The sequence below is a fragment of the Aotus nancymaae genome, unplaced genomic scaffold, assembly GCF_030222135.1.
Source record: "Aotus nancymaae isolate 86718 unplaced genomic scaffold, 86718_ANA_hifiasm-v0.15.2.pri h1tg000002l, whole genome shotgun sequence".
Taxonomy (NCBI): Eukaryota; Metazoa; Chordata; class Mammalia; order Primates; family Aotidae; genus Aotus; species Aotus nancymaae.
In genome coordinates, this window is record NW_026988413.1 from 26,795,017 (window position 1) to 26,818,477 (window position 23,461).

The following is a 23,461-nucleotide window of genomic DNA, read 5'->3' on the forward strand; positions in this document are numbered from 1 at the left end:
TCCACCACAAAGGCTGCACTCAGTGTCACTGAGATCGATGTCAGCTTTGAAGTTAGCAACAAGAGCAACTGAGCCCCAAATCTGTAAGAGATGTGGAATGGAAGAATCAAGGACCCAGAATTCTATGCAAGCTGAAATTTAGTTCCTACCTTTTTCTCCCAGAGAAAACCATCAACATGAAGAAAACCTAAATCCCTAATGAAAGTCAGTGTCTAAAGAGAAACCATGTGCAACCTAAGACCCAGGCTCGAAAGGGCAACCAGGAAGAAGGGATGTCATTGGCTTGGGTCCCCATCAGTATTTTTCATGTTTGTTTTTCTGAGACAGGGTCTTACTCCATTGACCAGGCTGGAGTACAGTGGTGTGGTCAGAGCTCACTGCAGTCTCAAACTCTTGGGCTCAAGTGATCCTCCCACCTTAGCCTCCCAAGTAGCTGGGACTGCAGGTGTTTGCCACCATGACAAGCTTTTTTTTTTTTTTTTTTTTTGTAGAGACGGGGTCTCACTGTGTTGCCCAGGCTAGACTCATACTCCTGGCCCCAAGAGATCCTCCAACCTCAGTTTCCCAAAGTGCTGCGATCACGGGCCTGAGTCACCGCCATGCCCTGCCCCGCCAGTCTTCATAAAGCAGCACACCAGGAAAGGAAAAACCAAAGGCAACAATGGAAGCAGGTATAGCACCTGGCACAAGGCCTGGCACAGTGCAGCTGCTCAATTAGTATTTATTAAATAAATGAACTCGAAAGTCCACTGTTAGCCCTAAAAAGCTACACTATGAAGATGGAGGGGCTGACACATGCTACACCACAGAAGAACCTTGAAAACATTATGCTAAGTAAAAAAAAAAATGCTAGACACGGCCAGATGCGGTCGCTCATGCCTGTCATTCCAGCACTTTGGGAGGCCGAGGCGGGTGGATCACAAGGTCAGGAGATTGAGACCATCCTGGCGAACATGCTGAAACCCCATCTCTACTAAAAATACAAAATTTAGCTGGGAGTGGAGGCATGTGCCTGTAATTCCAGCTACTCAGGAGGCTGAGGCAGGAGAATCACTTGAACCAAGGAGGTGGAGGTTGCAGTAAGCTGAGATTGTGCCACTGCACTGCAGCCTGGGCAACAGAGCTAGACACAAAAGGGCAAATACTATATAATTCCACTTATATGAAGTACCTAGAATAGGCAAATTCATAGAGACAGAAAATAGCTAGTAGTTGCCAGGGGCTGAAGGGCAAGACGAATGGGAGTTATGGTTTAATGGGAAGAGTTTCAGTTTGGGATGATTGGAAAGTTCTGGAGATGGATGATGGGATGGCATAACATTGTGAATGTACTTCATGCCACTGAAATGCACTCTTAAAAATGATCAAAATGGTAATTTTTATGTATCATTTTTTTTTTTCAATAGAGTTTCATTCTTGTTGCCCAGGCTGGAGTGCAATGGCGTGATCTCGGCTCACCACAACCTCTGCTTCCCGGGTTCAAGCGATTCTCCTGCCTCAGCCTCCCAAGTTGGGATTACAGACATGCACCACCAGGCCTGGCTAATTTTTGGTATTTTTCATAGAGACAGGGTTTCTCCATGTTGGTCAGGCTGGTCTCAAACCAACCTCAGGTGACCCTTCCGCCTTGGCCTCCCAAAGTGCTGGGATTACAGGAGTGAACCACCACCTCCGGCCAGTTTTATGTGTAATTTAACACAATAAAAAACTGTCAAATGATGTTGGGAGCACTCTGCTCAGAATGGATTTTTTTTAATTTTATTATTTTTAGAGATGGGGTCTCCCCATGTGGACCAGGCTGATCTCAAATTCCTGGGTTCAATCTTCCCACCTCAGCCTCCCAAAGTGCTGGGATTTCAGGTCCAAGCCACCACAGCTGGCCTCAGGATGGATCTTTAAAAAGACAAAGGGGTACAATGCCATGACTTGCTGTGTTTGAGGGCAGCAGAAACCAGAGAAACGGTGCTCCCAGATCAGGCTTAGAAAAATGAACAACACAACCCAACTTGCTTCAGACCAAAGAGATTTTAATGGCTCCTGTTTATTTGCCAGGGGCCTAATAGGGGTGGTCTCGCACATGCTCCATGATTGACTTCAAGCCAAGCCAGGTCTCCTCGGCCGTGGGCAGGATCTGATTGGCTGGCAAGAGGAAGCCGTGGCTCCCTGTGTCTCTCAGTTCAAAGGCAAATGAGTACTTGATGCCATAATCATAGGACCAGTCAATGCTTCCTCCACTGGCTTGGTCTGAAGGGCAAATGAGAATCAAGTTTGGTTATGCGACTCCCACTAGCCTTCACAGCAATGGAACCTCTATATTAAATTCTACTATCATAGTTAAGGCAGGCCTCTAGGTGTGAACTATAAGAGCGGGAGAGTTTAGTAGAGGGTCACGTTTATGAAAAAATACAAGAATAGTTTGAAAAGCAAGAGGTGTTATTCAGCGGACACTGAACTGAGCCTTCCTTCGGTGCTCTTAGGAGCCTCTGGCTTTACCCACGCCATCCTACGTGGCATCTTGTCCACCTTACGTAGGCGACACCACTTCCTTCTTTAGAAGGCACAGACATGGTTTGCCCTAGTGGGAGTAGAGGGATTAAAAATGCAGTAAGAGATTTGGTCCCTACCCTCAGGGCACCTTCAGCATTAAGGGTGGAGCAGGCTCTGCAGCCAACACAGTAATGTGCACCTGAGATCTGTGTGGCCGCTGATGTGACAGATGATGAAGGAAGATGGCATTAGCCTATAAGTCAGTCATGACTCACAAGAGCCGAGCAATGGACCGCCCCTGAGGCCCCTCCCAGGAAGGGCAGTTGGAGGTCACATGAGGACTTGACTGGGGCGCGGATGGTGGAAGCCACCTAGTCCCTAAGAATGGGGCTGGAAAGACTAGGGAGGTTGTTCCACAAAAGAGTAGGGCTAGAGATTAATATTGTGAATTAATATCGTCAACTCCCATGACTTTTGTCTTTACCTTCACGCAGCAGAGCAGCTTGGAAATGAGTGCCTGGTAAAAAATAAATTCTAAATGGTTGCTGATTTGAACTGAATCTTCCCTGGACCAAAATTACCAACTCATACCTTTTGGTGTGGCTACATGACACAGCCAATCACATTAAGAGGTCCACTGTAGACAGAATACTGGCTTCAGACAGAATCCCAACCCTAAAAATCGTTATCTGGGTGACCTAAAGCAAGTCATTTATTTCCAGATGCTTCACCTGCCACACGGGGATGATATTACTACTTGTTTCACGGGGCAGTGAGAATTAAATGGTATAATGGTTGTGATGACGCTAGTTGGCCGCGTACCTAATGTGTTAGGCACTACGTTAAACTGGTTCATGAATCTCTAGGTAGGTACTAGCATTATTCCCATTTTCCAGATGAGGAAACTGAGATTAAGAGATTACGTAGCAGGGCATTGTGGCTCTCTGCCAACACTTTGGGGACCAAGGCAGGAGGATCACTTGAGCCCAGGAGTTTGAGACCAGCCTGGGCAACATAGTGAGACCCTGTCTCTACAAAAAAAATTTTTTTTTTAAAAAGAGCTGGGTGTGGTGGCGCATGTCTGCAGTCCCAGCTACTCAGGAGGCTGAGGCGGGAGGGCTGCTGGAGCCCAGAAGGTCTAGGCTGCAGTGAGCCGTGATCAGGCCACTGTATCCAGCCTGGGCAGCAGAGTGAGACTCTGTCTCTAAAAAGTAAATAAAATAAAATAAAAACAGAGATATTAAGGGAAGAAGCTAGGATAATGTATGTAGAACAGGCATTCAATAAATGTCAGTTATGACTTTAACTATCATCAATAAATGACCAGGATCTGATCAAAAAAGTTAGGCCACATTAAAGATCAGAGTTATCTGTGGGAGGGCATTCACCAGGAAACTAGCAATCAACGTGTATATAGTGCTCTAGAATTAGGGAACACTTGTATTCCACATAGTATCTTCTGAGCCTCTCAACAACCTATTTCACAGATGAAGAAACCAGGGAGAATAAGTGACTGGACCATGGCTACTTGGTTCCAAAGTGGCAGTGCCGTAACTCAGACCCAGGACTCTGTATCCAAGCTCTGTGGGTTTTTTCCCCTATGCTTCTCTGAGAAAGAATTCAAAGAACAACTTCTGGGCAACATCTCAAAACACAAACAAGGTCGAGCGCGATGGCTCAAGCCTATAATCCCAGCACTTTGGGAGGCGGAGGCGGGTGGATCACAAGGTCAGGAGACTGAGACCATCCTGGCCAACAAGGTGAAACCCCATCTCTACTAAAAATACAGAAATTTAGCTGGGTGTGGTGGTGCGTGCCTGTAATCCCAGCTACTCGGGAGGCTGAGGCAGGAGAATCACTTGAACCCGGGAGGCAGAGGTTGCAGTGGGCTGAGATTGCACCCACTGCACTCCAGGCTAGGTGATAGAGTGAGACTCCAGTCTCAAAAAAAAAAAAAGAAAGAAAAAAAAGAAAGAAAGAAAGAAAAGAAAACCATGACTAACACGGGTGGATTCCCGCGGATTCCCACCATCACCCTTCCTATGGCTGTAGCTATACCCATGTCCACAACACTTCCAAAGTCAGACTCCTCTCATTCCATCCTGAGCCACAACTCCTGCCCGCCTGTGTTTGTCCTCCCGTGCCCAGCTCTGAAACTCCACTTCCCTGGTCATCTCTTCTCTCCTCTATCTTCCACCTCCCCCTCTTTGTTTGTTCTTTCCCACAGTCAATAAATCTATCTCTTATCTCAAAAAGAAAAAAGCCTTCCTTCCATTCTGCTCTCCTTCCCTTATCCACTCTTCTGAAACTGCTCCGGGTTGAGGTCACCAACAAACTATTGATGAAAATTCAACAGAAAAAGTTCCGCCCTTATCTTTGTTGACTTTGCATGGCCTTCACCGTTGTTGGCCGCTGCCTCCAGTTTAATAATTGCTGCTCCCTTGGATTCTGACATCCAGGCTTCTCTGCCTTTCTGCCTTGCCCTCGTGCTAACCCCTTCTGCTGCCTAACACCTTGCTCCCTGCTCTGCCCACAGCTCCTCTCACTCCAAATGTTCTCCCGGCTCTACCGGTCCAACCACCCGCTTTATGCCAACTCTTGCCAAATCTCTCTCTCCACAGAATCCCAGAGCGTGTAGTCCAAAGCTTACAGACCATCTCCATGTGAATACCCTACAAGGAGCTCAGTCTCAATATGTGCACGACTGAACCACTATCTTTGCAACCTCACCCCTCTTTCACCTCCCTGGACTTCTCCTTCAGTGAGTGGCACCACTGAATGACTTTCAGTGAGGATCTCTCCCCATCCAGTAAATGACAAAGCTTCTTGACTTTACCTCCCAAATCCACTCCATCGTCACTGGCCCTGCTGTAGTTTGGGCCATCATCTCTCACCTGAACTCTGCCTCCTCTTCCTATGGGATGTCCCCACTGCAGTCCCTCATCACTCCATCCTCCACACAACCGCTATGTTTTAGCTAAACACAATGCCTCGGTTCCCTCACTGTCCTGCTGAATCCCACCCCCCACCTCCAAGGGGCTTTCAGAATCCTCTGGGTGGACCTAAGCTCCTTATCATGGCACACAAAACCCTGAACTCCCCCAACTCCTTTCTCTCCCTCTTTCATTTCAGCAATCTCAACCTCCTTGTAGCTCCCAGAACCCATCACGCAATTTTACACTTCTACGCCTTTGCATATGCTGCTGACCATGAGAATGCCCCATCCTTTTTCCCCTTCTCTAGCTACCTGGTGATCAGTCTGCTCAGTCTTTACAACCCTACCCTCTTCCTACATGAAGTTTTTCCTGACTCCGCTTCTATCAAATCCCCTCAACTTTCCACAACTTCTGTACCATGTATAGCCTCCTATTGCACACATCATACAAAAGTGCATTTGCCTTTCTGTTCATCTCTTTTATTAAAGAGTTCTTTGTGGGCACATTATGTCTCCAGTGCTTGGTATAATTCTTAACATATAACAGATGCTTAATTTTAAAGTCTGTTAAACAGAATGGGTGGCCGGGCGTGGTAGCTCACGTTTGGAATCCCAGTACTTTGGGAGGCAGAGGCAGGCAGATCACTTGAGGTCAGGAGTTCGAGACCAGCCTGGCCAATGCAGTGAATCCCATCTCTACTAAAAACACACACATACACCAAAAAAAAAAAAAAAAAAAAAAAAAATTAGCCAAGTGTGGTGTTAGGCACCTGTAATTCCAGCTACTCCAGAGGCTGAGACACAAGATTTGCTTGAACCTGGGAGACAGAGATTGCAGTAAGCCAAGATGGCGCTACTGCACTCCAGCCCAGGTGACAGAGCAAAACCCCATCTCAAAAAAAATCCAGAATGGGTGCCTATTAAAGGCACTGGTTTCCAAAGGATCCTTGGGCATCAGAGCACTAGGGAATTCCGGGGCATGGAACTGTGTGGTCCTGAGTTTCCAGCTTTGTCCATAAAGAAGGGACCATTCCTTTGAGGGATTCAGAACCTGCACAAGGATGCACTGAGATTTCCCAAAGCACTGCAGTAGTTTCTTGTTTTAACCTCAATCCACTGGGGAAGAAGGGGGCCTAGAAAGTCTGATGGCAGGCTCCCCAGACTTAGTCCTCACACTGCCTCTATTCCTGACTTCTCCTCCTCCCTCTCCACATACTCTGCATGAACACATGGCTGCAACAGAGTCTATCCACTGAACCACCTGGGTCCTCTTCCAGAGTCACGCCCATTCTGTCCCCACAGTCCATGGAATTCTCAGGGTATGAGCCCTTCTTAGCCAGGAAAGGGACGATAATAAAAGAGCCAGTTCTTAGGCCAGGTGCAGCGGCTCACATCTCTAATCCCAGCATTTTGGGAGGCTGAGGCGGGTGGATCACCTGAGGTCAGGAGTTTGAGACCAGCCTGACCAAAATGGTTAAACCCCATCTCTATTAAAAATACAAAAATTAGCCGAGCATGGTGGTGCATGCCTGTAGTCCCAGCTACTTGGGAGGCTGAGACAGGACTGCTTGAATCCAGGAGGTGGAGGTTGCAGTGAGCCAAGATCACGCCACTGCACTCCAGCCTGGGGACAGAGCTAGACTCCATCTCAAAAGAAAAAAAAAGAGCAAGGTCTTGATAAAGGCTCATTTTTAGACAAAGAAAATCTACAGAATGAGAATGAGCTATAAGGATCTGAACAAGCACAGGAGAGGGCAGAAAACACGTACTTAGGGAGTTCTTTGTTCTGGCCATCACACAGTAAGTATCTCATGGAGGAGACAGATTCCCTGAGGGAAACTGGGGGAGACTGGGTTCCATGAATGAAGACCTAAACCCACATGGTGCCTGCCATCTTAGTGGGTCATTCATAAAAACGTCCAGCACATTAGATACTTACAGATGACAGAGCAGATTGGTCCCACTTTGTACTTGGTGCCATGCAAGTTTGTCAGAGACTGAGCAGCCTTTTGGGCCACTTCATTCTAGAGTAAGAGAATCAAAGAAAGTTAGGAAGATAACACTTGTCTCTTGGGAGATCAGTTGCCCAAAAGCAGAACATAGAATGCTCTGGTTAACCAGACTGTCTAGTTACTTGAGATGATGACACAATACCCTTTTTATTTCAATCATTTTCACTAAGAAGTAAGCACAAGTTCACTTCTGTTGGCTTTGAAGATACAACATGAAGGTCCTCGTTGCCTATTTGAACATCCTGGTGTTTGCAACACTCAAGGATTCATTATCTTGCCACCAGTTCTCCTTGTTCAGGGATGTGGATAGAAATAGGGTAGATTTAAGGGTGCTAAAGAGAACGTGGACTGACCCCAGGACAAACGTGGGAAGTTGACTTTTCTTTTACTAGATCCCTACATTGGCTTATTTCCCTGTGGCTGTCTCTTTTTCCAAGAAGTAGAGCCCAGAAAAATATTTTCCATTATTTGAGGGTTCCAATTTTGACTGATTGAGGCTTTACTGTCCTTGTCAGGGATAAATATAAGGTCTTGAACTTGGGTCCAGGAAAACAACTGTACAATTACCAGATGGGGGAAACCTGGCTTGGTAGAATCCTCGGAGAGCGTGGGGGTTACTCTTGTCAATGAGCCCAACATGAGTCAACATCACAGGGCTACTGCCAAAAAACTAATGTGATCCTCAACTGAATTTGCAGAAGTGCACGGTCTGGCTGAGGGTAGTTACGCTCACACTCTGCCCTGTGCTGGGTAACCCACAACACACGTTTCACATTCACTTCCGGGAGCTACCTGCTATAGTTTGGATGTTTATTCCCCTCAAGCCTCATGTTGAAATCTGATCCCCAATATTGGCGGTGAAGCCTAATGGGAGGTGTTTCGATCATGGGGGCGGATCCCTCACGAATGGCTTGGTGCCGTCCTCGCAATTAGGAGTGGGTTCTTGCTCTATTAGTTCCCTCAAAAGCTGGTTGTTAGAAAGAGTCCGGCACCTCCCCACTCTCTCTCTTGCTTCCTCTCTCACTGTGTGATCTCTGCACACGCCAGCTCACATCCGTGAGTGGGAAGCAGCCTGAAGATCTCACCAGATGCCCAGTCTTCCAGCCAGTGGAATCATAATCCCAGTAAAACGTTTTCCTTAATAAATTACCCAGTCTTAGGTATTTCTTTACAGCAATGCAAACAGATGAAGACAATACCCTTAAAGAACACAGACAAACCAAAGCATATTCAGAAAACAGCAGCCAGAATACTAAGGGAACTTGAGCCCATCATATGAATGCCTGAAGGAACTGAGATTATTTAGAAGGAATAGGAGCTAGGAAAAGCAGGCTGGTGGTCTTCAGGCAAGTAGTGGATTCACCTCTCAAAGGGAAATAAACTTCCTCAGTAGAGCCAGATGCTAAACTAGGGCTGATGGGTGAAAACTGTACAGAGGTTTTGGCTCTCTATAAAGAAGAACACTAACAACCTAACTAACAACCTTCCCCAACACGGAAGATGCTTCCTTGAAGGCAAGAAGCCATCTAATCACAGGCTAGATAACTATCTGCTAGCGGTTTGACCACCAGGTTTAGATAATTTAAGGTCATCTCGGTCTACAAAAAGAACATTTTAGAACATTCTTTTTCCCGATATGACCTTGAATGGTAATACTCACCATCAAAACCTCACGGAGCTCAAATCTAACTGACGAGATGAAAGGCACACTTGAATTGGAATAATTTAGTCTATTTCTGCATGGGGCTGCTGACAATAATCTAATTGAAGGTAAATTGACAAAAAAGTCCCAATTCTGGGCTTATCTCTAGCGCATGGGTTTCACAAGCCAAGCCTAAAAGCCAAATTGGAAATATCTGCACATTCTTTTCAGCTGGGGATAGCGCTTGCTCAATTGTGAACAGCCTCCTGAGATATCACCATCTGACCTAAGGCTGGGGCCAACTGGCTTGTTCCTGAAACAGGAAGAATGACAGAATGTATCAAGTTAGGGAAGTGAGTGTTTTACCTCCAATGTCATACGTCAGTACATCGTCATGGTAGATCATAGAGCCAAAGGCCCCAGGAAAGTATAAGGCAAGTTGCTGAGAAGCAGAATTGCTTAGCTTAGAGCATGTAACTACCAATCCAAGAGCCTCATATCCAAACCCAAGATTTCTCCCACCCACCCCTCGCCATGCAACAGAAAGCATGTTCTGGGAATTTATGATCAAACCAGGCTCCTGCTTATCTAGATTAAGGTAACAATTATTTCATTTCATGAATTCTATTTCCCAAAGAAACTTAATTTAGGAAAGTTCATAACCAGTCATTTAAACCTTTGGCTGCATCATAATCTTCTCAGTGGTTGAATTTATGTCTCATTTATCGTTGGAATGGTACACCTCCACCTCAGGGCATGACTTCATGCCTGAAACTGACTTGTCCCCATGATGGATGTTTGTTGCTGGGCTGAAATTAAGTTTCAGAAACTCACCAGCTCATTAAAGTCATCTGACTTGGTACATTTGTACCCATAGGGGAACATCAGCAGCTGGGAATAGCTGTGGAGGGTAATGAAGGCCTTGACTTTTCCATGATTCTTGATGAAGTCCACTATGGATTTCACTTCAACTTCAGAGTTGGCACTGGGTCCATGGTATGAATCAGAGCAAGGGTTGCTGCTGGCTCCAGATCCTGGGGAGATGCAGAAGTAGCCCAGTGAGGACAGGGTGCGCTAAGAAGACACTGTAAGGAAGAGGTCACCACGCATCACTAATTTTTTCCTCTGGAAGTCAGGGCAAGATTGTCTTTGTGTTAGATCAAATCTCTTCCAAAGGTTATAGTCAGAAAGCCTAACTGAAGTGATTCTGGACACATCTCTTTTTCAAAAAATATGGTTCCTCTATACAGTAGAAAGAGCTATCTAATTAGATCATCTCCTCTCTATAGGAGTTGTTGGAAGAAAAACTAGATTTAATATTATAGATGGAATTCCTGCATTGGGTGGGAGTTTAGCAAATTCATTTTCTGGGATCTCATCCAATTCTTATAGTCCAAAAGTAGAAGATTCTATGCATCTGTACTTCCAAGGCACAAAGCCACAAATGCAAGGAACCTCTGACACCCTTTCTGCAGTGAGGAAATCATGACTAGATTTAACAGCAAGGCTACCTTTGGCCTTGATTGTCTCAGCAACTAGAGTGGCTCAGGACCACTGAAATGGGTCCACTGTAGGCCTGGCCGGGGCTCTCACTGCTAGAGAAACCTCCAGGGGATGAGTAGGGGTTAGATTCCCTAGGCTCCCTGTGTGATACAGACAAAACATCACCTTCTTTTAAAATTAATGAAAATAATATTTGGGGGGAGACTGACATTGAACTGTGGGGAATTGCTCAGTATTGTGCTTTATTTTTTCCCTTACACTAAGAAGAATTGTAAAAGCAATGAATGAAGTTGCCACTCATCCATATCCTGTAGCAGTTCTCTAGAGTGTCCTGTCTGAGTTCCACAACTCTAATTAATTAATTTGCCTTACAAATATGTAGTGATTGCCTTCCGAATTGCAGACACTGTGCTAGGTGTTAGGAATACTACAGTGAAAAAGACACAGCTCCTGACCTCACTCTTACCGTAGCCTAGTGAGGGGGGGAGAAATTTAATTTTATGGTTACTGAAAAATAAGGAGTTGCCTTATTTCCTTTCTATGCTGAAGGCATAAAGAAGCCCCTAACTGGCCTGCCACGGAACTCCAAAACATAAGAGCTGTCACAGAGTCAGGGCGGCAAGCTCACATCTTATTTTTTAATCTATTTTGGAAGTCAGTTTCTTCATCCTGTGTGTACTGCTTTTTAGTTTTCCTTCTCGAAGCATCCATAGATGATGTAATGCTTCTCCCCAGAATAGATCTTAACCCCCTCTAGTGGTGGGCTCCGGCCTTCCAGAGTCCTCCCGCCATTGCGCGAAGTATTGCTCCGGCTGCTCAGGAGGCTTACCGGGCGACAGCTTGTGGGAAAACCAAGATGTGAGACAAAATATATTAAATGCTCTCAGAGCTCTGTGACAGACAGCACTGTGCTCCTCTGAAGGGAATTTAGTTAAGTGTTTTTCAAAGAGATTTTTAAATGGCTTAAATCCTGAATAGGCTTAGCCGGCTGACGCACGGCAGAGCCATTTGAACCCCACTTATGGGCCAGACCACGGGCTGACCATCCCTGGGGGCAAGTCCCCCGCTCACCTCCAAAACCTGCATCCCAGTTCCGGTTAGGATCCACACCAACGCAGAGGCTGCCAGATACCTTAGACCGGGTCTTCCGCCACATACGATTCTTTCAGATCCCACCCAAAAATCACAGGGAAAAAAGAAAGAAGGTCACTCAGCCTGATCAGAAGGTTCCTTTAGAATTCTGTCCGTTTCCCTGGTTCTCTGGGACACTCGTTTCCCTTGGCTTGGGGAGGTGGTGGACAGTCCTCACACAGGTTCTGCTGGGAGTTTCTCTGCCATCTCGCCAAAGGGAGACATGAAGACGCCCCCATCTCCTCAAACAAACGCCTGCCAAACACGTGCCATGGAACCCTAGTTCTGTCCAAGGCCAACAAGAGCAACAACAAAAAGCAGAAGAGAGTTCTGCAATGACACTCTGCGGAAAATACGGGGCGAACTTGGTAAACTTACTTCAGAACTTCCAAAGATGGTTAACGTCTTGTTTTCTGCGAACCTCTAAGAAACGGATATGGTGGGTGGTGTTTCCTAGGCTTGACTGTGGAACCCTTGATTCACACACTGTCTCATGGGATGAGTACTAGTATTAGTATGAGTTTCTTTGAAAATGCTATGGTAGTTATTAGCTATCTCTAAAAATAAACTTGAAGCTCTCATTCATTTTGAACATATGTGGGGTCATGGTTGCTACAATAGTGTATTGTAATGAGATTTTAAAGGAAAGAAAAAAAACTACGTAACTCTTTTTAGTGATATTAGGGAGGATTTCTTCCACAGATTGGAAGTAAAATGCTAGATGCACTGTACTGCCCACCTAAATCCTACTGCAATCTGACTGTCAGCAGGTAACATCCGCCTCCTCTCTTCTATCAATCCTATCACAAAAAACGCAGAGATAATTGGAACAAATCTCCTAGGTGACTCACGCTGAACACTGAGCTCTAATAGCCCAGCCTAACAGCTGAAATGAGCTCTGGCTGAGGCAACAAGTAAAGACGTCATGTGTTGGAATAAAATGTGATTATAAGCACTTCTGTATCCCTCATTTCTGGGCCACTACTGAGAAATTAGGCATTCCATTTAGAGTAAATCAAGAAATGAATCATGACTTTTATTTTGCTTTTAAAGTTCCTACGCATCTCCTTAGGTCCTTGCTGAAAAAGGGGAAAAAATCCAGGCTTACTTTGGTTTGAGAGAACACGTATCCATCAGGGTTTGTGACTGGCAGTAGGAAGATATCCAGGGTGTCCAGAATGGAAGTGATGGATGGGTCCTTTCCATAATCAGAGGCAATCTGAGCAAAAACAACATACATGTCAACCTCACACACACACACCCCTTTTTTTGTTGAGACAGAGTCTCACTCTGTCGCCTAGGCTGGAGTGCAATGGCATGATCTCAGCTCACTGCAGCCTCTGCCTTCTGGGTTCAAGTAATTATCCTGCCTCAGCCTCCTAAGTAGCTGGGATTACAGGCATGTGCCACTATGCCAGGCTAATTTTTGTATTTTTAGTAGAGACGGGGTTTCATCATGTTGGTCAGGCTAGTCTCAAACTCCTGACCTTGTGATCTGTTCGCCTCAGCCTCCCAAAGTGTTGGGATTACAGGTATGAGCCACTGTGCCTGGCCAGACACTCCCCTTTTGTGGGGAACACGAGACAGAATAGTAAGGTAGTGTGTCTTTTCTGGATGTGAACCAGGGATCACTTCCGGTCAAGGAAAGTCTTCCATGCACCCTGTAGTCCGGCTGCTGGCAATGCTAATGTGTTGACTATGCTAGCGTCTATACTTTTATTTCTGATCAGAATAATTTACTTCTATTGAGAAAAATTAGATATCATGTATCTACTCTTTCTCAAAAGCAATAGCATTCTTCCTATTAATTTTGCAATAGCTGGCAATGATATATGTTACTTATGTGGACCTATACAACAAAGAAATTTTGTTTGGTATTCCTTAATCCCTACATGGGGTAACTTTCCAAAAGAACTCATAACCAACGATTACTTAAATATTTAGAGACATTGTTAAAGACACAGAGAACCAGTTAAATTCCATTTGGGGAATTACACTTTTACTTGCCATCAACTCCAGTTGAGTTGAAGTTTCTGCTGGATTAAAATTTATTCATTTCCTGTGCTCAGCCATCCTAAAGCATTATTATTCAACTGTTAAATATCCATTTCATAATACCCTAAAGGTAACCGCATTTTAATTGAAGGGAAAAATGTATCAGTCGGTATGCACGTGGTTGCACATGCTTGAATGATTTGATGTGGATTGATTTCCTCTGCTCATGAATTAACATTCTGATTTATAGCATGTCATTTTTGAATTACTTAAGAAATACCAGACTAGGTCACACCCAGCCCTATGTCCCGACTCTAATGCCAATAAACTTGTGGAAGAGAGGTCTTACTATACCCTACCTTCAAAATCAAATTTGGGAAAACTTCACAACAACCCAAACACCCTTGGATCTGTGGGTTAGAGTAAACTCTTCCTGCACCTGTTTGTATTTTCCAGCTGAGCCCCTTTCATGATTTTATAAATTTCCAGCACATCACGCCTCAGCCCTCAGGGTTCCAGGCAGCAAAGAGATTTTTCTCTAGTCAGTTCTTATGCTGAAATCTGGCTCCCAAGGGTCCTCCCTCGCCACCCGTTTGATCTCTTTAGCTCACTGAGTCTTCCCCCGCCCCTCACTCAACAGCCATCATCACATCGTGGTGCCTTTTAACAGAGCACACAGAGCCCTGCCCAAGGGGAGGGTACTGGGGTGCTGGATGGGGCAATACCAAAAAAGGCTACACGGGTTTGTTGCCAGCCCGTGTGACAAGAGAAGGGCTTTGGCTGAGAGCGCCAGCCATCGAGACCACTGGGACTGTCGTGGGTCTCGGTGGGCCTGACCCCAGAAAGGCAAAATAAGCGAGGAATGTTAGGCAAAATGACCTTATTTGCTGTCCACACTGCAGTAGCTTGTGTAACCCACTCTCGAGCATGGATCCCGGCATCCAGCCAGATCGCTGGCTTGTCTCCTCCCGTGCTGAACTGCAAAAACAAGTGTGGCAATGTGAACGGCTCCACCGGCGCCATGGCACCCAGTCGCCTCCTCTGTACCCCAGACCATCCTTCTTGGTCCCTCTTTCTGTTCTTGATGTAATTGACAGAGAAGGAAATACACACAGTGATGATGTCAACTAACTCTTCTCATTTAAGGAGAATTTTCTTTTGTCCCCTTCTTTGAATGCAAGAGTAAATGCAGGCTGAGGGGTATAGACTACTTCTCCTCCGATGTTTGTAAAAAAATCCTTGTAGATAATGTAATGACATGAAATTATTTTCATATGCTGAAAATTGGGGAAAAAAATGGATTACAGGATTTCATTTTTATTTTTAAAGAAACTAGTTCATTTATGTACACACATGAGAAAAAAGGGAAAGGAGAGGAGGAAAAGCGAAAAGAAAAAATAAAACAGAGAAAGAAGTAGAAAAATATACAACGGATTGTTAATAAGTATGATCACACAGTTGTGGAATTAGAATTATGACGATTTTTTTCTTTTCTGTTTCTTCCGTTTCTCTATATCCCAAATGTATGCAATAATACTGTTTTGTCATAAGAATGCTTGTGATAACCTTCTGAGACCTTCATAAAAACAGGATAGCAAGCCTCTCTGGAGGTACTTTCCAGAGTTTTAATTTTATGATCTAAGTGACTTCGTTTTACTTGAAACAGTGGCTTTGCCAATTGGATCAGTAAATGGGGAGGAAAAGATTATTTTTGCACCATCAACTTCTATCTCTGTGCAGCGTTCTAAACACAGCAGATAAGGTAAATGAGAAATGCAAATCCTTGCTAAAAATTACAGTTCATGGGTTCTAGGAGTTTTAGTTAAAAAGGTTTTGTGTCTTTTCCTCTAAAGAGCTCAAATGTAAAAAGCAGGGAACTTTCAAAAACACAACATCCTCCACCGCCAAACCACCCAGGAAAAGGGAAAGCCAGGGAGGCCCAAAGTGGAAGAGAATCTGGGGTGTTCTGACCCAACTGGGGGGAGGGGGTAGAGGAAATAAAAAGAAAGAAGTGAGTTAAACATTAGCAAATGTATCCCAGTGGCATAAAGCAGGCAAATCACTCCTCTCAGGCTTGCTTTGGGAAAAACGCTTGGGGAAAAACGCTCTGGAGAAATCCATCTGTCCCGGTTAGTCAGTTGGTTCCCAGCCATAACGTTTCCAAATTTAGCAAGGAGTTGTGACATTACCTCTTTTTGATTTTTTTTTCTCTTAACAAACTCTTTCTAGGAAATCTGGGGGAATATTTTCACTGTTTTTAAGGCAAAGTGCAAAGCTTGAAATTATGTGCACAAAGACTGTCAGAGATTACGAGATGGCGTAAAACCCTACCCGTTTTTCAGCTATATCCTTTTTCAAAAGACCTTCGTTCAGGGCATTTGTCTTTGCGGTTTAGGGTTTAGTTGTCCATCATCCTTCTGCATACTACGAGAACTCTTCTTTAAAAAACAAACAAAAAAAAAAGAAGAAGAAAAGAAAAAATGCAGCTTAGGCAATTAGGGCTTTTTCTTTTTTAACTGGGGTGTGTGTGTGTCAGTGTGTGTGTGTTTAAAGAGGAAAGAAAAAAAAAGAGAAGAAGGGGAGGCAGAGAACTCCCACCTTGACGAATTACAGACCTCAACCCCCGACCTCCCCGGGCCCGCACCTCCCCCTTCCTCGGCTCCTATTGGCGCGTTCGTCCCGGTTCCCCGGGAGCGCATCTCCTAGTACGCAAGCATTAATTCACTCCTGCAGACCTGCGTCAGCTTGCGCAGGAACAGAGAGAAAGAAAGAGAAGGGGGCGGGGGTGGGGGAGTGGATGCTCAAAACCAGCAAGGACCGGTTAGGAAGAAAAGAAAAAATAATAATAAATAATAAAAAGGAGCAGCTCTGTAGCTCGAGCTGGGACTGCCGGCCAGCCTGGGAGGAGGGGGATTCTAGAAACATTGAGAGGAAGAACCGCCCCTGCCCAGTGTACCTTGAGCACGTTCATCGGCCGGTTCTCAAAAGAAGAGCCAATATTCACTTTGCTCACTAGCCCAGGGTGCTCAGCCACGAGGTTATCCATTTCTTGGGAAATCTGAAATGTTTCAAGTGAATAAATAGACATTTGCGAGTGAACCATCTGATGCATGAGATCTGATACCCTGGCGATTTTCCCCATTTCCTTGGGACACAGCGGAGAGGGCAGCGCCTCCTGAGGGTTTGGATCCCAGCTTAGTGCTGCTGAGTCCGCGTCTGCGGGGGCTGCAGCCCAGCCAGCTCTTTGCAGTTTTGTGCAAAGCAAAATGGCACACTTCCCCTGGCGTACTTGTGGCTTTTGGCGACCCCAGCACTGAGGTGGGGTTTCTCACCCTTGCTAGCAGAGGAACAAAAATAGTAGTGCCCCCTGGACCCCAAAACGGATGTAGAGGGGAGCGCTACAAAATGTCTCCAGGCTAAGTCAGGCCTGGGAACAATGGGGTTTTTGCCGCAGACGCACTAAAACCACCGGCTACTCCAGCTCCTATTTTCAAGGCTGATTGAAATTTTGTGCATGAGGAGTCCCAGCTGTGTCCCTTGCTGGGACTGAGACGTGTCCAGGCGCGTTTGGAGAGCTAGCAGGAGGAAGACAGTCCCTCCAGCTGCTGCCAGTATTTGCACTCCGTGGGAGACAGACATCAGTTCGTCTGGGGGAGAGGGAGAGCATCTTGTTTACTCTACTTCCTTTTCTTCCTTATTCTCTTGTGCTGGTCCACAGTCCCCTATCTGAAACCCTTGAGGCTATATATATTTCAAGTAAAATCTTTTTTCCAGGGGAGAATTTTAGAACGGTAATAGGAAGTATACATTATGTATTACACATGGGACATTGCTCCGTCTTCAAGCACATTAATATTTCTGGCAGTGAAACAAATGAGCAGTGAGACAGTTCAGGTCAGATTTTGCTCCCAAATGAGTTTAGGTCAAATCAGGTTTTCCCATCAAATAAACTAGGAGAAAAAAATGTTTAAAGCTTTTTGCATTTAAATATTGCCTACTCGGAGACTTGGTACCTACTAGATACCTCTTCCCTGGCTCTTTCCTACTCCCCATGCCACCCCTTAACCCTACAATCACCATTCTCTCCGGCCCCTTTCCATTCCACGACTCCTAAGTCAGTTAGCACGGATAGATTCCCGTGGGCCTGGAGAAGAGCTGTGTCACAGAGGTAAATGCAGCACGGCCCAAAGGTCTCCAAGCAGCATGGAGCAGCAGATGCAGGAGAGGGTGGCCTCCACAGAAACAACAAAGCCCAGGAAAGACAGCAGAGACTCCATGAGGCTTTGCTGCCATGAGGTCTTAGAGAGAACATCCCTGTGAGGCAGAAGAATAGGGTCTGAAGCGGGGAGTGGTGGCTCACACCTGTAATCCCAGCACTTTGGGAGGCCGAGGTGGGTGGGTTGCATGAGGTCAGGAGTTTGAGACCAGCCTGGCCAATATAGTGAAACCCCGTCTCTACTAAAAACACGCAAAATTGGCTGGGCGTGGTGACGGGCGCCTATGATCCCAGCTACTCTGGAGGCTGAGGCAGGAGAATCACTTGAACCCAGGAGGCAGAGGTTGCAGTGAGCGGAGATAGAGCCATTGCACTCAAGCCTGGGCAACAAGAGAAAAACTCTGTCTCACAAATTAAAAAAAAAAAAAAGAATAGGGTCTGGAGGCAGGGAACCTAAGGTCAATTCAGCCTGACTCCCTAGAACTAAGTGAAAAAGAAAACCCCAACTTTCCATGCCCATGTAACAAAAGGACCAGAGGCTGCTCCCTTTGTGCCACCCCCTCTTTCGACTGGGCAAATGAAAAATTCGAAGCACCAAGTACCTCTGACTGGTCCCCTCCAGCAACATGCAGGCTGGTTGCAAGCCAAGTCTTTATTTACTTAGGAGTATAACTTTGTAACTTCACTTCAGCCTCTGATTAGCCACTTACTGCAACCAATCAGACTGCTTGAAGGCTACTACTTCATTTACATAGGGTGTACACCAAGTAACCAATGGGCAAGCTCTACTGGGTATTTAAATCCCAGAAAATTCTGTAATGGGCTCTTGGGCCCCTATTCTCTGGCTGCTCCCACCCTGTGGAGTGTACTTTTGTTTTTGATAAAAATCGCTTTTGTGGCTTCATTCCTTCCTTGTTTTATTTGTGCGTTTTGTCTAATTCTTCATTCAAGACACCAAGAACCTGGACACCCTCCACCAGTAACACTTGGACAGAAGTCAGAGGCGTCACGGTGGTCCCTGATTCCATCATCAGTGGCAGCCTGGAAGCACAGCTCTCACCTGGCTTTGTGCCCTGATTGCATCATCCTCGGTAGCCATGATGGCTTACCTGGCTTTGTGGGCAGCACAGGTCAGAAGTTAGCAAGGGGACTTAGGGCAAGAGCAGCATCCTGAGGAGGCTACTTGTGAGTTCCCTTTAGACACTCCACAGTGGGTGGCTGTTGAGATGGGCAAGTGGACTTCAGGTCCTACATTAAGCAGGAGTAAGTGTGAAGCCAGCGACATTGGTACTGGCTGTGAAATCCTAGGGAAACTTGGAGAAGTTAGAAAATAGTAGGGGAATAATTTCTAGGCCATTAAATTAAAAGATACTTCCACATGGAAGTATAAGCTTTGTCACTAGAGAATGGCCCGTTTCTGTGATGTTCATTTTGAAACACCTACCTCTTCCAGGGTATGATAGGCCCCAAAATCGAAGGTGCCACTCCGTTCTCTTCTCTGGTTAAAGAGCATTTCTTCATTCTCTTTGTCCAACAGGACCTAAGATAAAACAATTCTATCTGTGATTGGTTTATATCAATGCATTTCAGTCTGTAGTTGTGAAGGAAAGGGTAACACTCGGGTTCCCAATACCAAGCTTTCCTCTTCTTGCCCTGTAGGCCTTGAAATCATGACTTTCCCTTATTCTGACCCCACTATGAAAGAGGATGGAGCATTAATGGGACTTCCTACCAGCCAGATGCTGCCAGTATACCAGGGTGGGTTTGCAGGCACGATCTTATGGCTCATCCTACCTTTCTGGGAGCTCAGGGCCTGAGTTAACCTCTAAATAAAAACTAAATCAGTCCAGGCACAGTGGCTCACTCCTATAATCCCAGCAATTTGGGAGGCCAAGGCAGATGGATCACTTGAGGCCAGGAGTTCAATATCAGCCTGGGCAACATGGCGAAACCCCGCCTCTCCTAAAAATACAAAAATTAGCTGGGTGTGGTAGTGCATGCCTGTAGTCCCAGCTACTGGAGAGGCTGAGGCTGGAGAATCGCTTGAGCCCAGGAAGCGGAGGTTGCAGTGAGCCTAGATGGTGCCACTGCGCTCCAGCCTGGGAGACAGAGCAGGACTCCTTCTTTTCCTTCTTTTGCCTAACACCCTTTAGTTTGCACTTTATATTTCATGCTGTAGCCTCTCTTTTGCCCCTTCCCTTAAATTCTTTGTTACCATATTCCGCATGTGCCAAATGCAAAAGGGAGAAAGACAGTGCTCTCCTACGCACCTTGCAAGGGGAGCCCAGACTGCTGGAAGGTCCTGGTGGCACCCTCAGGTCCCTTCCTTGCAGAGAGTACTCAGGCATAAAAGAGGATGGAACTGAATTGACGTTCATGTGGCCCAGCAAGCCTCGGGAAGGCAAGTCTGTGGCATAATTACCTGAACATCTTCAATCATGATAGAATAGGCGATTCCCAGGGACTCCAAGAACACTTTGACTGCCTGGACGCTGACGAAGGGAACTCGGACGTGGGCTGTCTCCCCTGGGGTGGTGGGTGATTTCCAAAAGTCAAGCTGAAAGGGATAAAAGTCCAAGCCAAGGCAATGAATGGGACTATTCTGGGGAATAGACAGTTCAGCATTGATACATTTCAAGAAATCAATTTGCATCCATTTTATCTTGAGCCCACAAGTTCAGAACCATTGTGGAATCGCTGTGATATTGCAACAAGGGTTTTTAAATATCCACGTGTCAGCAAATGCATTGCATTGTTTCCCCTGCCCCCATGGCTAAGTTTTAAAACTGGCAGAAGGAAAAGATTATTAAAACGATGGCAGGTTTTTTTTTTTAAGCTGGGATTCCAGTGATCCAATTCATCTAATAATAGGATATAAATGCTATAAATTATTTTACAAGGGAAATATGCACTAAAGGTGTTTAATTTTTGATAGTAACTTTCACAATTGATGTCTCTTTTCATTCCTACGATACACCTGAGAGATAGAAGAACGGTCTATATATTGCCACTACTCTGAGTGAGAAAATTAGACACAGGGAAGGTAGGTGACTTGTCCAATGTCATGTAGTTGGGACTAGAGCCCAGGTTTTCAGAATCCCAGCTGCGCAAGTTAGCATTTCACACTATGTCAGGGGAGTCAAAACACAGTCCAAATTAGATCTCAATCAAGTTTAACTGTATTCATTTTGGGAACAGAAACTCCCACTAGATCAAATACCTGGAGATGTTCTTGAGCCTCCAATTGCAGCAGATCTTTAATTTGTTCTTCATTGCTTGGTACAATCTCAAGAACTTGGTCTCTAAAGAAAATTAACCACAAATGTGACCTCAAAAGCAAAACCTGGACAGTTTCCTGTTACTTTCTGCTCCTGTTAGTCTCTGTGTGTAACAGATTAATGCAAAAGTCAATAATCTCTGTGACAATCCAGAAACTAATCAATAGTATACTAACCCACATCTCCAGAATGAGAAGGTGATAGAATGGCGTTATTTCCTCCCAGGAAATGTTATCTAAATAATAATTAAGAGGTGTACCTGCTCCTAGCAGGAAGCTTGCCATTAAAGTTACCTTTCCTTTAGCTAATGAGTATTTGTAAAATAACACCTGCTGCTCATGAAGTGTTGGCTTTTAAAACTTGCCTGTTCCTGTTGTTCAAAAGTAAGTTTTTTCAAAAGTGGAATAATTAACTTGGTGCTTGTAAGAGAAAACAATTCATATGTGGGTAGACCTAAGGTTTGTTTTTTTTTTTAATGGTTTTGGGAGTTTTCTTTGTTTTTTGTTTTTGTCAACTGAAAACGTATCAAGGTTCTATCCCCAGACCCCATTCATGTGGTCCAATGTAGGGCATGGCCAGGGATAGTTGGGACCTTGACAAATTATGGCGTGCCTCTCTTTACACACACACACACACACACAGCCCCTTAATAGGGAATAAAGGATGAACAGAAAAGAGAAATCTCAAAACAATCAAGCGTATATCTTTAGGAAGAGTTTCCTTGGGGACAGAGGTTCCCCTTCTCCAAGTAAGCAGACTTCCTAAGTCACTGCCCCATCTGTTTGTGCACTGGGGAAGGAATCAGTACAATGAGCCATGTACAGGGACCAGAATCTGGGTCTTCAGAAACCAAGCCCCCTGCAATTTCCCGTGAACTCTGGTGGAATACAGAAGTGATGGAATGTGAGCTCTTTGAGGCTCATCTGCCACAAATGGTCTGAAAATTCTTCCATTCAAGTCTCATTACTTTTGGTTAATGCATGGACTCCCAGGAGTCCTCCTTTAAAATGGGAAGGCACTGAGAAAAGTAATACAATAGGCTCATATTTCTTGGTGTGTGTTCTAAAGAATAGTAGTTCTTTGAGTTACTCAGAGAAAGAAAGAAAAAAGGAAAGAAGAAGGAAGGAAGGAAAGAAAGAGAAAGAGAGAAAGAAAAGAAAGAAAGGAGAAAAAGAAGAAAGGAATGAAGAAAGGAGAGAAAGAAAGAGTGAGTCTGGGGCGGGGGGTAGTTGATGATTAAAAAATAAAAAAGTATATGCTGCAACCTAGATCCCCTCTTATAGATTTATATTGTACACTGATTTAGTCAAAGCTCCCAGAAATCCTATAGTTTGTTTAACCCTCTGATTTCAACATTTATTTGGCCAGTGGCTTTTTAGGACCAAATTTATTTGACTGCTTTGTTAGTTCTCTGGAATGCTCTTCAAAAAATGCTGCCTAAAGCCCTTCATAGAGTCATGGAGCGAAGTACTTCGGAGTAAAGATGAGTCCTCCCAAGCTGGGAGAGGAGGAATTGAGCTGAAGTCTACAGCCCTGGCCTTTCCACTTCATGAGGTTCCACTACCTAGATGCTGAATCTAAAGATGGGGGTTGGGGGTGGTAGGGGACAAGGGCTAACGTGGATGGTAAAGCCCAAAAGGGCAGGAGAAGGTGGGAGAGTAGCCTTGACACCCACCGAATTGCCTAAAACAAATGGCCACACAGCTGTATTTTTCCCTGATGTCTATCATCCGTATGGTCTGATCACTGGAGGGAAAAATGAATGAGGACAGAGAGAAATAGGGTGTGTGTTCAGGTTTCACTTTTGTCCATTCCTTTAAGTGTCATTCATCTCTTTTTTGATCATCCACTCCTATTTTTCCCACTATCAACCTATCCCCAAATCTGAGAACTTCTCTGAAAACACTGAACGTGTATACCCATTTATTCTGTAACAATCAAATGAGAGCTTCCATCTATCAGGCGAGTAAAATGTAAAGAAGCACCAGAAAGCATAACTTACCCCACAAATGTTTCTCGACAGTAGATATGCCCAAAAAGGGCACCAAAAAACAGGATCAACCTCATGGCCACGGGTTTTCCTGGAGTCCAGAATTCAGAGTCCTTCCTGAACTTTATTTATAGGGACGGCAGCTGAGGGCAATCTGCTGGCCCTTTGCGAACTCAAGTGAATTCCCACGTGAGAAAATTCCCACCTGCGTGTGAAATTGTCAAGGTTGTAAACACCCACCTGTGTGATATCACCAATTTGTGCATTTTCCA

At 45.1% G+C, this 23,461-nt stretch overlaps 2 protein-coding genes across 2 annotated transcripts in view; both read right to left on the bottom strand.

Annotated features, from left to right (window-relative positions):
* The window catches only part of CPA4 (carboxypeptidase A4), a 40,947-nt gene extending 33,513 nt beyond the window's left edge, over positions 1-7,434 (bottom strand). Inside the window, exon 1 of the mRNA XM_064373504.1 lies at positions 7,362-7,434. The gene's annotated coding sequence lies outside the window, so the exon portion shown is untranslated. The remainder of the gene's footprint in view (positions 1-7,361) is intronic.
* On the bottom strand, positions 2,007-23,334 carry CPA2 (carboxypeptidase A2). The gene is made up of 11 exons (XM_012474052.2): positions 23,202-23,334; positions 21,142-21,223; positions 20,344-20,478; positions 19,366-19,461; positions 16,662-16,763; positions 14,585-14,683; positions 12,819-12,929; positions 11,651-11,741; positions 9,911-10,110; positions 7,362-7,446; positions 2,007-2,244 (listed from the first exon to the last, which is right to left on the bottom strand). Exons 1-11 carry the CDS (start codon positions 23,264-23,266, stop codon positions 2,057-2,059), a joined length of 1,254 nt encoding a protein of 417 aa, XP_012329475.1. The 5' UTR covers positions 23,267-23,334; the 3' UTR covers positions 2,007-2,056.
* Between the last annotated feature and the right edge of the window lie 127 nt (positions 23,335-23,461).